The 14,951-nt window shown below is 36.3% G+C and overlaps 2 protein-coding genes across 2 annotated transcripts in view; both read right to left on the bottom strand.

Annotated features, from left to right (window-relative positions):
• Positions 1-554: 554 nt before the first annotated feature.
• gnb5a (guanine nucleotide binding protein (G protein), beta 5a) lies at positions 555-8,939 on the bottom strand. The gene is made up of 11 exons (XM_067437267.1): positions 8,640-8,939; positions 5,634-5,770; positions 5,504-5,545; positions 5,278-5,354; positions 4,372-4,504; positions 4,149-4,292; positions 2,706-2,797; positions 2,382-2,430; positions 2,206-2,302; positions 1,263-1,429; positions 555-1,180 (listed from the first exon to the last, which is right to left on the bottom strand). The coding sequence occupies exons 1-11, from the start codon at positions 8,755-8,757 to the stop codon at positions 1,169-1,171; spliced, it is 1,068 nt and encodes a 355-aa protein (XP_067293368.1). The 5' UTR covers positions 8,758-8,939; the 3' UTR covers positions 555-1,168.
• Positions 8,940-9,778: 839 nt separating this feature from the next.
• The window catches only part of myo5c (myosin VC), a 37,380-nt gene continuing 32,207 nt past the window's right edge, over positions 9,779-14,951 (bottom strand). Inside the window, exons 39-41 of the mRNA XM_067436488.1 lie at positions 13,539-13,713; positions 13,353-13,433; positions 9,779-11,293 (exon numbers count right to left, since the gene is read on the bottom strand). Coding sequence (XP_067292589.1) covers positions 11,141-11,293; positions 13,353-13,433; positions 13,539-13,713 — 409 coding nt within the window. The 3' untranslated portion in view covers positions 9,779-11,140. The remainder of the gene's footprint in view (positions 11,294-13,352; positions 13,434-13,538; positions 13,714-14,951) is intronic.

Raw genomic sequence — 14,951 nt, 5'->3', positions numbered from 1 at the left:
ACACACACACACACACACACACACACACACACACACACACACACACACACACACACACACACACACACACACACACACACACACACACACACACACACACACACACACACACACGAATTATCGTAAATACTAATTAGGACATGAACACCTTCTCAAGTCAACATTTGAATGCTCGCTATTCCGATAAGTGGGGAATAGGAAATTCCCGGTAGCACCAAGGCCTACTGTGAATGGGATAATAAAATAAAATAAAATAATGATGAGTGTGATTTTTTTAAAATTAAATAATAATTTTTTCAGAAAACTATTTACAGATTATTAAGCAAAATATTAAGCAAAATATTTAGGGTCCCATGAAAGGAAAAATAATGAGTTTTAATGGAGTTCGAAGTGGGTCTAAATGGGGAAACTTTTAATTTTCAAATGAATTGAAAAAACTCACTTTAACCATTAAGTGTTAATGAACTGTTAATTTAACATGAAATATCAATAAACAGATCAGTTTAAAAATAATATAATATAATTAAACATGAAATAAAGAGACACCACATGGCTTTCAGTGTTTAAAATCCATTTATTTGGTTTATGTATATTGATATCTGTGTCGATATGACAACCTATATGATATTATGGTATATACACTTTGCTACAGTAAGAAAGAACAACTATAGTGGCATAATAAATCAATGACAATCAGACCATTATGAGCAAGAAAGCATCACTAAATCTGTTATCTTGCATTTCAGATATAGTGTCGGCTAAACAGTCTTTCCTGTTTCACTCATTAAAAATGATTTAATCTGGTAAATAATCATTGATGAGCCTCAACCTCATGCACAGACCTAGACAACATGGAATATATTTGTATTTTTTAAGATATTGTTTGATAAATTATTTCTTGGATCAATGTGTTCACACACGCTTACACACAAACTAGAACAGCATTAAAGAAGGGTAATTGCTGCCAGAGAAACCATCCAAGGCCATCCCATAATACCAAGCGCGGGCTGAACGGAGTGGCTGTGTTGATTTGAGCCGGAAGTGGATGCACTACAGTCTGTCTGTCTCATATACTCTACTGCAATCAATGCACTATTGAAGTCTGCGGCTTCCTTCGATCCCAGCAGTGAGAAACACGAAACACAGCCAGTCTAAGGCTCAGGCAACATCAGGCCCAGATCTAGACAAAGAAAAACAAACTCTGAGACATTCATTGCAATGCTCAATACACTTACACTGTATTAAGAAATGTTTCCACGAACCCGTAATGTATGATCCCAAGATCCCGAACAGAACGCTGTCCCGTCCGGAGAGACGCGGAGGGTGCTAACTCTGTTCTCGTGTCCAAATAAGATGGACACACGTGTGCCCTTTAAAACGTCCCATACATTGATGGTGTAGTCATTGTAACCACCAAACAGCAATCTCCCTGCCCAAAGACATTAGGATAGCATGAACAACAAACTCCTTCAAAAATAATATATTAATATTATTACAATGCTGTATATAGAATATACATATATATTCTACATACACAGCACACAAAACACACACACACACTCGTACGCTTGTATGGTAATTAATACATGTATGTTTTTACATGTTTAAACTTATTCAATAAATGCATATATATATATATATATATATATATATATATATATATATATAAATGAATGTATGTGTAAGTAAAAATATATAAGAAAATAATAGTTTGAAAAAATTAAGTTAATATATATTATTAATACATTTATAAATGTTACATATACATATTTTATATATAAACGTCATATAGCTATATATTTAATTAATAAAAGTGTGTGTGGGTGTGTGTGTCTGTGTTCTATTCCATGCATTCTGGTTTGTAAAGACTTAGTAAAGTGACTAAATTATTCTTTCTGAAGAATAAAGACATTAATTACATTTATTGTATCGTTATATTTTTCTCTTCAAGTGTATAATATATAAGTATAGCAATAGCTTCTCAACTGTAATATCAACCACAATTTTTTATGTTAATGTCACTATTTGATTGGTCTGATAACTTCTAGTTCATCACACTGAAAAAGGGAGGTTGAGTGCACTGAACTGTGGGATGCGATACACTACACAGTGTGTTCTGGATAAGCACTGCACATTTTTCAAAAAAAATTAGTATACAGTAAATATTACCTGTATTATGATATTCCAAACAGTGTCATTGCTTACCGCTGAGAGAGAAATCCACACTAGAGGCTCCAAATATGATGCTCTCTTTGGCATAAATGGCCACCTCTCGGTCTGCCCTCAAGTCATAGAGACGACACTATAAACACATACAATGCATTTTTCATTATTTCAACACTGCAAGTATGAAAAAAAACGTAAGGATTGAAAAGACTCACAGTAGCATCATCTGAGCCTGAAGCGAAAGCATCTCCGCTTGGATAGTACCTGCAGTGGTAATAAAATATGAACTCGCTCAGTAAACATCCGACAATACTCGAAGGTGCAGCCAAAGTCCTTTAAAAGACAAGTCGGATCAGTCGACGGCCATATTAGCAATGCTTCTTCCGTGCCTATTTCTGGTCATGACATTTTGAGTGTTTACACAGACTATAAATATTTACCAGCATCGTAAAAGGCCTTAAATGTCAGAGTCAACTTTGTGTTTTTTTATGCTTTATGACAGACCCTGAAGAGGAGAAAACAGACCCGAGGACACTTACCGCACGCTGTTGATGTCTGATTCATGAGTCTCAAAAGACTGGACACACTGTCCCGTCCGCAAGTCCCACACGCAGGCCTTCTTATCGCAGCCCTGAGAGACGTGAGAACACGCAGGTCACTGCACAGGCATGTTAACAGCTCCATTGTGCTCATGTGTCTGTGTGTGAAAGCTTTGTGTGGGCTTGTTCTGCAACTCTTCTGGGTCACAAAACCAGACAAAACCTTCTCGAGAGGATGATTAGAAAAAAAGTTGATAAAGTGACTAAATTTAATGTGAAACTGGGTGAAAAAATATTACCGTAAATGGCTAATATGAGCCAATGCTCCTCTGCCGCCATCTCCTGGTTATAATGGTAATTTATTTCTTTTTTCTTTTTAAAAAAGTGTTTTTAATCAAATGTTGGATTTCCTACGTCTTGAATAGTTTGTTTTTACAAACGGGAACTATCTAAGAAGGATGAACAAATAATGTTTTTGGTCATCACATTAAAAATCAACATTTGAAGTGCTGAAAAAATGTTGCGTTTGCATGTTTACAGTGTGCGTTTACAATTACAGGTGCCGTGTATCTTATTCCAACGTTACCATTAGCTTCAAGTCTTTATTGCAATCAATAAAGCGGCTTTATTGACAAATTACGTAAGTGTGATAACTGCATTACAATAGGAAAGTCAACCATTGATGGTTTTGTGTGGATGTACAACGAGTACAGAATGACAGCTAACAATTCACCGAAAATGCAGAAAAAGCTGGCTTATAGAAAACCAGGAAGTAACCATGCATGTGGTCAATTTAGTGCAAAGAGGCGGCTTTATGTAGGTGCGCAAAATCTGCAGGAATTAGTAAAATCATACACAATGCGCGCAATCCCACACCAAAATTCAAGGCCTATAACAGCAGCAATATTCATCCAGAGAAAAATTAAACGAGTGAGAGGAAGCGGGTTTGTGTGTCAATTGCTGTCGAAGAGATGAAAGAGAGAGAGAGAGAGAGAGAGAGAGAGAGAGAGAGAGAGAGAGAGAGAGAGAGAGAGAGAGAGAGCACGCGGGTGTTGTGTGCCTATTCTGAGGGAAATTTCAGCATTTCAGATATTTCAGCATTGATATGTATCAAAAAAAGACTACAACTGAAAAATGTATAAAAAATTCAACCCGCCAAAGGGATTGTTAATGTCAATCCCTTGAGACAAAACAATGGCACTGACATATTTTAAGATATGTCATGCTTTCAGTTAGGACAGATCAAACATGCATTTTAGTCTGAGACGAGGCTTAATACCAGGCTTACTTGCCTGTAAAACCCTAAAAAAGTAAGAGGGATAAATCAAGCGCAATACGACCAAGCGCATGCATTAAGAAAGTAAATAGGGACTCCCATGTTGACTTTAAGGTTATGTAAGGTAATGTGTGGCATTCAAGGCGAGGGCCAGTGTTTGTTCCCACCCCTGACACAAATGTGTTTCCGGTCTCAGAGGGGGCAAGGTCCAGACACAGCACATCAGCCGCATGTCCATGGAAACTCTGCAGCATCTGACCGCTCTCTACATCCCAAAGAGCACACGTGCCGTCGCCGCTAGACGTCAGGATCTACCTCAAACACAAAACGCATGGCAGTCGGTATAATGCAAGACACCGTTACATTATTTCACCCTTCACTGAAGCTTACCTGCATATCTGAGTTTGTAAAGCAGCATGCAGACAGGTAGTTGGTGTGCATGGCCACTGATTTCTTCTTGGCGGCAAGGTTCTCATTCTTGTCCAGGGACAGAGGGTACACAGAGCACTTATTGTCCAACCCACTGAGAAAAACAACAGATACATTAATAAATATTAAAGGGTTAGTTCACCCAAAAATGTCTGTATTCCTCAAATAAAGATTCAAACGGTCATGAATCATGATTCGGATCGCGTGTCAAACTGGCAAACTGCTGAAATCATGTGGCATTGGCGATACAAATCATGAATCAATCCGCTGATTCACGACCGTTTGAATCTTTATTTGAGGAACACGGAAGAGAAGACAATGCTAAATAAAGTCATAGTTTTTGTAAAGTTTGGAACAAAATGTATTGTCGACGCTTCAAAAGTGTCTAACTAACTAACTGATGTCACATATGGACTACTTTGAGGATGTTTTCATTACTTCTGGATGTGGACAGCAAGTGTGCATACACATTTAAAGGACAGAAAGCCCTCTGACTAAATATAAAATATCTTAAACTGTATTCCGAATGATGAACGGAGGTCTTATGGGTGTGGAACGACATTGGGGTCAGTCATTAATGAAAGAAATTTCATTTTTGGGTGAACCCTTTAATACAAGAATACTTATACAGAGACTTTTTTGTACTTTGTTTGGAAGCAATTTTATAAATGTTTCCCAAGTCCCCATACATATCCGATGTGCCGGTGTGTGTGCACCGCATATTAGCGGAGGGCAGGGTTTTTCTCCGAGCGCAAGCGGAGGCCGCTTCTGTTGCAAGGCCCGTTTCAAGTGAAACATAGCAAAGGTTTTGCTGTGATTCAGAAAGGCTCTGCTCTTGATTCAGAAAGGAGCCAGACAGAGACTCACCCACAAGCCACTGCACATCCAGACGGGGCGTAAGCACAGGCCATGACCCACGTACAGGGCATAGTCACTGCATGCTCCTGTCAAGACATTTGAAATAATGAGAACGGAGCCGTGAAATATGTCATTAAAAAACAACAAGGCTTATAAACGAAGTGGAATAATGTAATTTAAACAAAAATCACATCACATTTTATATCAACATTAGTCATTAGAAGTCTCTTTTCACCTTATTTGTTGTAAATGCATCCCATACAATCACCTTTCCATCCTAAAATACAAGAGAAAATATAATAATAATTAATGATAAATTGATTGAATGTAAAAATAGGCCCTAGATCTAATGTTTGCTGACTGACCTGAGACGAGCTGACGAGTCTCCTCTTGTCTTTACACCAGTCCATACACAAGACTTTATTCCCGTGGCCTTTCAGCGTTCGCCTGGTCTTCATGACAAACTGACCCAAAGCCTCAATCTTCTCCGCCACTTGATGAACTGATTAGAACAGTCACAATATTAATGCCACACGCACACACACATATTATATATATATATATATATATATATATATATATATACATTTACAAACTATTATGTTATATGCACACGCAAATATGAGCACTTTACACCTGTTTTACTCTCTCTGTATTGTTGTCGGTGAGTTTAAATTAGAGTTTAAGATTTTCCTTTTTGTTTTTAAGGCTTTAAATGGGCTGGCAATTTCCTATCTTTCCCAGCTGTTGACTATTAACATAACTGGGAGATGTTTAAGGTCTTCGAATCAAAAGCTACTGAAGGTTCCTAGATCGCGTCTAAAAAGAAAGGGAGACCAGCTTTTGCCATAGTCGGATCCAAACTCCTAACGCTATCTATTAGATTAATATCTACAGAATTCTTATTTAAAGCAAAACTTAAAACGTACATTTTAGAGGAGGCTTATAAATATGTGAATCAACATGCGCTTTGTTGTATGTAAATATGTCTTTGTATTATCTTGACTGTTTTATTATATTGTTTTTACATTTTTTTTGTACAGCACAATGTTCAGCAACTGTATAAATAAATAAACTAAACTATATGGACTAAAAGTAGTACATAAATAAAAAATTATTATTAATAAATAAAAAATAATAAGTAGCCAATATAACACAAAATAATGACTAACTAAATAAGAACAAACAAACTGTAAAAATGTAAAGGATTCATTAAAAAAAACTCTTTATGATGCATTTTTAAATAATTTTAATTCGTTTTTCTTATTCCTATAATTAGGGATACACTGATATGAAAACTTATATTTGGTTGATACCGTTAAAAGGTAATTCTTTATATTTGAAAGCCGATTGATAATCGATATATTGGCCAATAAATCTAAATCCAAATTTGTCTAAAGTGAGCCTGATTTCAAAAACAGTCTCACCATTAAAGGCCATGACCCAAGCACACAATTATGATGTTCTCATTATTATTTTCAGAGGTGGACAAAGTACACAACTTTATTACTTGAGTAAAAGTAAAAGTCCTACTGGTCAAATATTACTCCGTTACAAGTGAAAGTTGTAAAAATAGATTTTTACTCAAGTAAAAGTACAGAAGTATTTGTTTTCAAAAGTACTTAAGTATCAAAGTAAATTTCCTTTTTTATGCCAATGCATTATTTTATTATTGTTGTATAAATGCACACTGTCATCATGGTTTAAGCCATTCAGTGATGCTCCATCTGACATACTAGCATACGACTAACTTAAACTCATTTAAATACTTGTATATAAGTTACAAAGCTCTTTACAAAGCTGCTGTCACTTTAAGGCCGAATGCACGGATCCAATACACTGATACACATCTGATATTCTCCCAACTTTCCTCTTCTCTTTCTCCCAGACGTTTATATTGTTAATATTTTATAAGACATGCACCAAGTGTATGCCAACTAAACTAATCTTGATTTTTTTTTTAACTGAAGCATACTTTCAAACTATGGCTATGGGTGCACACACACTTGTGCCTAAGAACCGTCTTCTTCCACTTTGCTATGAACTGATCAGTGTTCAAAAAAAGTTGGGGAAATGTATATGACCCTATAAGAGTGATTCCTGACAGACTGTCTGAAACAACAACACCAAAAAAACATTTAAAGATGGAAAAAATCATCCTCCGACTTTCAGAGCTGCTGCAGAAACGACTTTCGAGATAGAAATTTAGTGGAGTAAAAAGTACGATATTTGTCTTTCAAATGTAGTGAAGTAAAAGTATCCAGAAAAAATTATACTCAAGTAAAGTACAGATACTCAAAAAGTGTACTTAAGTACAGTACTCAAGTAAATGTACTTAGTTACTGTCCACCTCTGATTATTTTTCATAGCCTATATGACACTATATTTTCCTTTTATGATTCCAATCATAATTCAAGTGTCTCAGCTAAAGGAAATGATTTATCGGATTTAATATATCGGCAAAATTTTCTTATCCGGCCGATAATGATAACTTGAACACACACTGCACATACACACACATTACGGTATAAAAATCTAAGTTAAAACCACAACATGCGGTTAGAGTGGCTTATTCAAAACGAAGGCATAGCATAATGAAGCGTTGATTTCGCAGCACTTTTATTATGCCGCAGACGAGAACTTCTGCTTCTTCCACTCCATGTGTATGTGGGGTAACGCAGCGCTGTTTTATCAAATTACACACATTTGGATGTGGAAAAAGATGGTAAAATAATGGTACTAGCAGTAAACCAAGAAAACCAGATTTAAACAATAAGACTGTGAATAATGTTAATTTAGTTCATTAGTTTTCTATCAATGATTCATCCAAACTGTTGCTCACCTGTCTAATGAAACAACATACATTAAAGTCTTTATTGTTTCCATGGTGTCTAAGTGCGTATGATGTCATTGATATTTGACAGACATGGTCGGTGTCCTGGTTTAAATTGCTTATTTCTCTTATTTAAATATTCTTGGAAACATTTGGCATAATGTAACTACACAAGTCAACAAAATAAATAACACTGATCTAAGTTAGTGGTTTTTAGATTTTAATCAAAAAATCTTACATATTGTGCCTTTATTCACATAATTATAAATATTAATACTTTAAATAGTACTTAAGTAACACTGGTTCTGAGTAATGACTGCCCTGTTTCTCGGAATATCCTAATGTGATGCTGAACGGAAAATAAACGCTCCCTCGCCACCTCCACCATTATCATCCTCCTCCTCATCACCTCTCAACACTAGTTAGTTTATCTAAACGACTGATTGCTTCGATTTCCTCTTCGGTACACATGCTGATACGTTAAGCTCCTGGCGTATGTCTTCATTAAACACACATACGGCGGTTTAACGGTTCTTACGCTCGACATCGTGCAGTTTGGCTCTCTCCTCCTCCAGCTTCGTCTTCAGCGTCTCGGATTCGGATTTGAGCGTCGTCAGAGTATCACCAGGCGGCGCGTCCACCTCCTGCGCGGCCATTTCCACGAGAAAACTCAAGAGAAGAGTGTTTTTTAAGGGGGGGAAAGGAGAGCAGGGACACGGAGTAGAGCCAGGACACAGAGCGCACGGATGGATGCTGGTGTAGCCGGCGTGACGTCACGAGGGACGCGCGCGCTCTCGCGCTCCCTTCAGCATCCGTCTGAACCCCCAGAGACTGAGCCACTCGGATGTGCGTTATTATTATATCCTCCTGATGATCAATATGTGTGCTTTCTACATCTGCACGGGATCCCCAAATCCCTGACTGGAAAATATGTTATCTGTAACTTCACTGTTCCATTTGATCAATTTCAGGATTTACCTCAAAATGAAAACTTATTTAAGCAATTACCTTCATTTAAATATTTTATATTACTATATTTTTTTGTTGTTCTGTTTAAGTTTGAAATAATAATACTGTAAATGAAAGCTAAATAGAATATTTAAACAGAACACATAAAAAAATAACAATAAAAAAAATTACTAAATTTTAAACTAAAATTAAAATCGAGTAGCCTATATAAAAATTAAAGCTAATTCAAAATATTAATACTAGTATATAAATGATACTAAAATAACAGATTCTTAGTAGCCTAATGAATGCCCTGTTTCTCAGAATATCATAATGTGGTGCATTTGATCAATCTCAAGTATATTTAGTAAAAAAAAAAATAATAATAAGTTTATTATATTAAGTTTATTAAAATCAATTATTTATGATTTTACCTTCATTTAAATATTTGATAATTTTCTTTTTCTTTTTTAATTAAAAGGTTCAAACTGTGTTATGGAATTCTAAAGCTGACAAAATAATGAACACATAAATATATGAAATGTAAAAAGAAAACAAATAAATACATAAATATACAAAGAAATGTATTTATTTATTTTTATTTATGTATAATAGTATTTTTTTCATTTATGCATTTATTTATTTCCACTTTTACATAATTTTTGATGAGTATTAAGCAACACTGACATCAATAATAATGTATTTCTTCTAGTTAATCTAGTACTGGTATACAATTTTGAATGCGTTGATTTTAATAAAAAATGTCTACTGATGATTATCATTACCTGATTAGAGTATGGAGAATATGCAAATGATCACTGAAAATGAACACTTAAAAGTAAAACATTACAGCAATGAATAATTGGGGGGAAAGGCTTAATTCCAATCATAAAAATAGGCTTAAATGTTGTTTTTGTAAAATGCATCCTCAGGGTTTACTAATTGCTAGATTATTTCTGAGGGTTTTCTTCTCTAGTCCTCAGAGAATAACCATCATAAATATTGCATTTCCACTGCATATTGTGAGAGCTGTGGTGGATGGCGAAGAGAGGAGGACTCATTTGGCAGTTGTGTTCATTGATTTATTTCTGACGTATAAAAAATTCAATGGAAGAGCAATTTGTGACAGTAATCATTTAGGATTTACCAAACGGATCTGAACATTGGAGGTTGGTTTAGGTTAAGGAAATGAATGTTACAGTGTTTGTTCATGATTGATCTTGTAAAAATCTATTTTAAAAGATACTATTAGAGAATGTGATTAAAATATTTATAAATAAATCTAAAAATATACAAATGTTAGCATTAATGTTAGCAGCATTTACATAATGCATCCAGGTCATAGACACATCCTGATCATAAGTACTGCTGTCAGTGGCGTGAACACAGCTAAGACTTAAAGGGGTGGTTTCATGTGATTTCCCTTTTTAAACTTTAGTTAGTGTGTAATGTTTCTGCTTGAGCATAAACAGTATCTGCAAAGTGACAGCGCTGAAAGTTCAATGCAAACTGAGATATTGTCTTTTAAAGTTATGGCAGTTTATTGCCTACAAAAACGGCCGGTTTGGACTACAACGAGCTTCTTCCGGGTTGGTGACATCATAAACCCTTGATATGAACATCAACACTGCCCCAGATGTGACTTCTGCCCGTAATGGCAAGGGGCGTGGCATTTCCGGCAACCTGTGCTTGGCACTTAAGGTTTGGCACAATAAAAATACAGGAAACTACATTTGGCCATCTAACCAATCTACAACCAATGCGTTTTTCAGAGGGATGGGCTTCAAAGAAGCAGGAAGCAAACAAGCCGTTCAAAGGACAGTGGAGACAGTGGTGTGGAATAAAGGTCAAATAGAAGAAAAATACGGCCCATATCAATAAAAAAAAGAAAGAAGTATTAAGACATGTTATACTGCGCCCCAAAAACACGACCAAGCCTAGAAAAAAAGACACGGAACCACCCCTTTAAGCAACTAGCAGTTTGCCAAACGGTACACTCTACATTTCTATGTAATTAGCTTTAAAAAAGCTAGGTCTCAGAAAAAATTAGATGTCTAAATGGCAACTGGTCCCTGGACCTGAAATCAAAGGTCAAATACGAGTGGCGAAGCCCAGGCGGAGGCTGCTGGGCACCTGTAGGAGCTCCAGTGCTTGCGGTGAGGGGCAAAAGGGAAAGGTGACCTGGAAACGATACTGTGAATCCATCATGAGCTGAGACGAGCCCTCGCGCTCCTGCAGCAATGCCTGTTGGCATGGAGACAAAAACAAAAGCCAATCAGAGGTCCAGGTGATGCTCAAGTCTACAATAGAGTGCATTAGCCCCCGGCTCCCCGCCCATGTTTTCAGCAGCGCTGGTTTCCGGAAGTACCATTTCCATTCATTTTTCCCATAGGGATTTTAAATTGGTCTTTGTTTAAGAGTTATAAGCCATGAACTGAGCCAATGAGGTGAATCACAACATTACAAACTTTGATTTGAAAATCAGCCAAAAAGACAAGACCTTTAATGAGGGAAAGAACTACAATCCCATAAAGCATTGCAAATGACATTACTAAATTAAACTTCTCATGTACAAATGTTGATAATTATATATATATAACCTATATATTATAAAAATATTTAAGCATCTTTAGAGTGTAGAGAAATTGCATATTTCGCCGTGCTTCTTGGAAGTGGGTGGAGCTTAAAGAGCAATTTTGGCACATGTTGCTTTTTCTGACTCACTGATTGGTGGTTTTTGTACAGCACCATGGGTAATGTAGTTTTTCACTAGGAAGTCTGCTGTTTAATGTGATTCTTTTTTTTTAAATGACCTGAAATGAGCATTAACAACCTCATTAAAACTTAAAAAGGTTTATAAGTTATTGTTCAAAAACAATTTATTATTTGATAGTTTTTACTTCCAAAACTACACTGTTGCCCTCTATTGATTATTTACCTGTTTTCTACTATACAGATGCTTGTCAGTAAGGTCAGTAAGACTTTTTAATAAAAAAAATTCCATACTTTTATTCAGCGAAGATGCATTAAATTGATCAAAATTGACACTACAGACATTCGTAATGTTATAAATGATTTATATTTTAAACAAATGCTGCTTTCTACTCACCAAAGAAAGTATGTATCATAGTTCACTGTTTTTAACACTGATAATAATCATAAATGTTCTTGAGCAGTAAATCATCATATTAAAATGATTTCTGAAGGATCATGTGACAATGAATACTGGAGTAATGATGCGCAAAATTCAGCTTTGATCACAGGAATAAATTACATTTTAACATTTTTAAATCGCAATAATATTTACTCTATTTTTGAGCCTTTCCAAAACATAAACATTTTACTGATTCCACTCTTCTGAATGTCTACCAGGATCATGAAACCCTGAACCACATTTTCTGAGATTTTAACAGAAGTATGTGTGTTGAATATCATGGAAGACAATTTTACCATCTGGAGAAAACTAGTTAATTTAAAACCTTTTTGCTCTTTTTTTAACTTCCTGATTTCAATTTGTCTTCATGTCAATGTCATAGGTTTTGACGCTTTCTCGTACTATAGTACGGCGATGACTCATCTGTGTCTAATAATTATTCATCTGACTGCGTGTCTTTATCCTATGAGAAGACCCGTTGCTTAATTCATGACAGCACGGGCTTAATTATTCATGACAGCACACATCGATAGGCATTTTACTCTGACTGGCGCTTCTAACAGTGAGATTGCATACAGTAACTGAGAGATGCATTAATGGATCAAACACAAGTTTTTTCTGCTTTTTATGAGTGTCTGCGTTGCCTACGTTCTCTTCAATAGATCCCGAGTCTTCACACAACACGATTCATCCACACTGTGAGTGTAACCGTCATTTAACCGACCAAACGGCATATAAAACCCCACAAAATAAGCCTCAAAGATTATCAAAGTTATGCAACAGCGTGTTCATATAAATGTCCAATGCAGAGAACAAACTGTGAATGGCTGTGCATTTAATTGTGCATTGAATTATAGCCATCACAGGATATATGTATTTGTGTAACGCTGAGCTTTAAAATCCATGTGTATATTGAGTTGCGTGTACTGTAATGGTCATTTGCAGCATGCATTTGTGGGAAGCTTTGATGCTTTTAATGAGAGAGAAATAAAATGGTCTGAATCAGATGCTGTTGATGTGCCGTCAGTCTCCCCTCCACTCCGCCGCTAAACCACGCCCGCTTTTATAGCAATTTTAAAAACCGTGGTGAGAACTGACTGCTGTTGAAACGGGGTTTCATAACCCTTTTAAAAAAAAGAAAAATCTTACCTGCACTTTGCGGACAAAGGAGGGAGTCACTCGCTTTTCGAAATCATCAATGGGTGTGTAGGAGTTGAGGATTTTCACGATCTACAAAAACAGAAAACAACCAGATTTATAAATGAGACTAAAGAATTGACACTCTACGGCACTCTTGGCACAATTTAAATTCTTCTCAAATTAGTAAAGTGGCACCTGCACGGCGGAGAGCTCGGGGCATCTCTGCTTGATCTCGACTGCGTCTTCATCTGTGGTCTTGTTGACCTGAAGAAGCCATGCGGCCTGAGACAGTGGCCCTAGCATGTCCATGGCACAGCTGCTCTGCAGACCCTTCTCTCGCAGCCACTCCTCTAGATAACTGATGTTACACCTGAAAAATAAAGATGCCCTATTAAACTCCATTTCTGAAGACGTTCAAAAAGGCAAACTACCATAATACCTATGCTATTTGTGCAGTATATATCTCTTCATTTATTGTGTCAAGCAGGAAACGATATCCAGAGCCATCTCTTTCTTGACTCACTGTTTGATTGGTCAACCATGTTAAGACATTTCTATGTAAACTCTAATTAAAAATGAAATAACGTGCAACATATTGGAAACTAATTAAAGAATATACAGACTACTGTTCAAACATTTGGGTTTGGTAAAAGTTTTTAACGTTTTTGAAAGAAGTCTCTTCTGCTCACCAAGGCTGCATTTATTTGACCACAAATTACAGTAAAAACTAGCCTGGAAATCTAGACGCACCCTAGCGGCAGCAAATTTAATCTGCCCGCAAGTGTCGTCTAGGAACTCTCAATACCCTTCTGAGCTGTATTCCCCTAACTCTTGCCGGGCCAATCACATCGTGTATAGAGTCGGTGGGCGGGGCCATAATAACGACGGCTGAGTTGCGTTTGCGTGCTTCTAGTAAACACTGAAGCTGGCGAACGGCGGTCTTTTGAATCAGCTTTGACTGCGATTCTAGAAGACTTGGAGTTAAGCTTTTCTCTGAGAAAAGAACAAAGAACGGCACTGAAGTCATTCTTAAAAAGGGGAGATGTGTTCGGAGTTTAGCCGACCGGATACGGCGAATGTTTAATCTGTCAGCGAGCTCTGCTTCACCTTCGTTGCTCTGGTTGGTGTAGCGCTATCCTATCGCGTGCAGAGGGAGTTTGAAAGACGACCGTTTATCCACCCCTCGGATTGAGCTGTCAATGGTGAGTTTCCAGACCAAACATCTTGATGTGGGTTTGGCTTGTCAGGCTAAGTAAAAACATAAATTTTGTGAAAAATTATTAGATTTTAATGTAAAATTATGTTTTCTCATTGAATATATTTTAAAATGTAATTTATTTCAGTGATGGCAAAGCTGAATTTTCAGCAGCGTTATTTCATTATCTGGGAGCTACTATTACGAGTTTTTATTTATATTTTGAATTAATTGTATATTATTATATTGATTTCTCAATGTTAAGTGATCTCTTCTTTTTTCCCAGAGCTGTCTATTCCAGTTTTACTCTTTTACTCGTCTTTAGTCTAGAAGTTGTTTTTAAAATGTCTTTATAGTTGTTGTTTTTTATTTTAGTTATTTTAGTACATCAAGTTAAACTACATTAAATGTTT

Source organism: Pseudorasbora parva, chromosome 25, assembly GCF_024679245.1.
Source record: "Pseudorasbora parva isolate DD20220531a chromosome 25, ASM2467924v1, whole genome shotgun sequence".
Lineage (NCBI taxonomy): Eukaryota > Metazoa > Chordata > Actinopteri > Cypriniformes > Gobionidae > Pseudorasbora > Pseudorasbora parva.
This window is presented reverse-complemented; position numbering and strand designations above follow the sequence as displayed.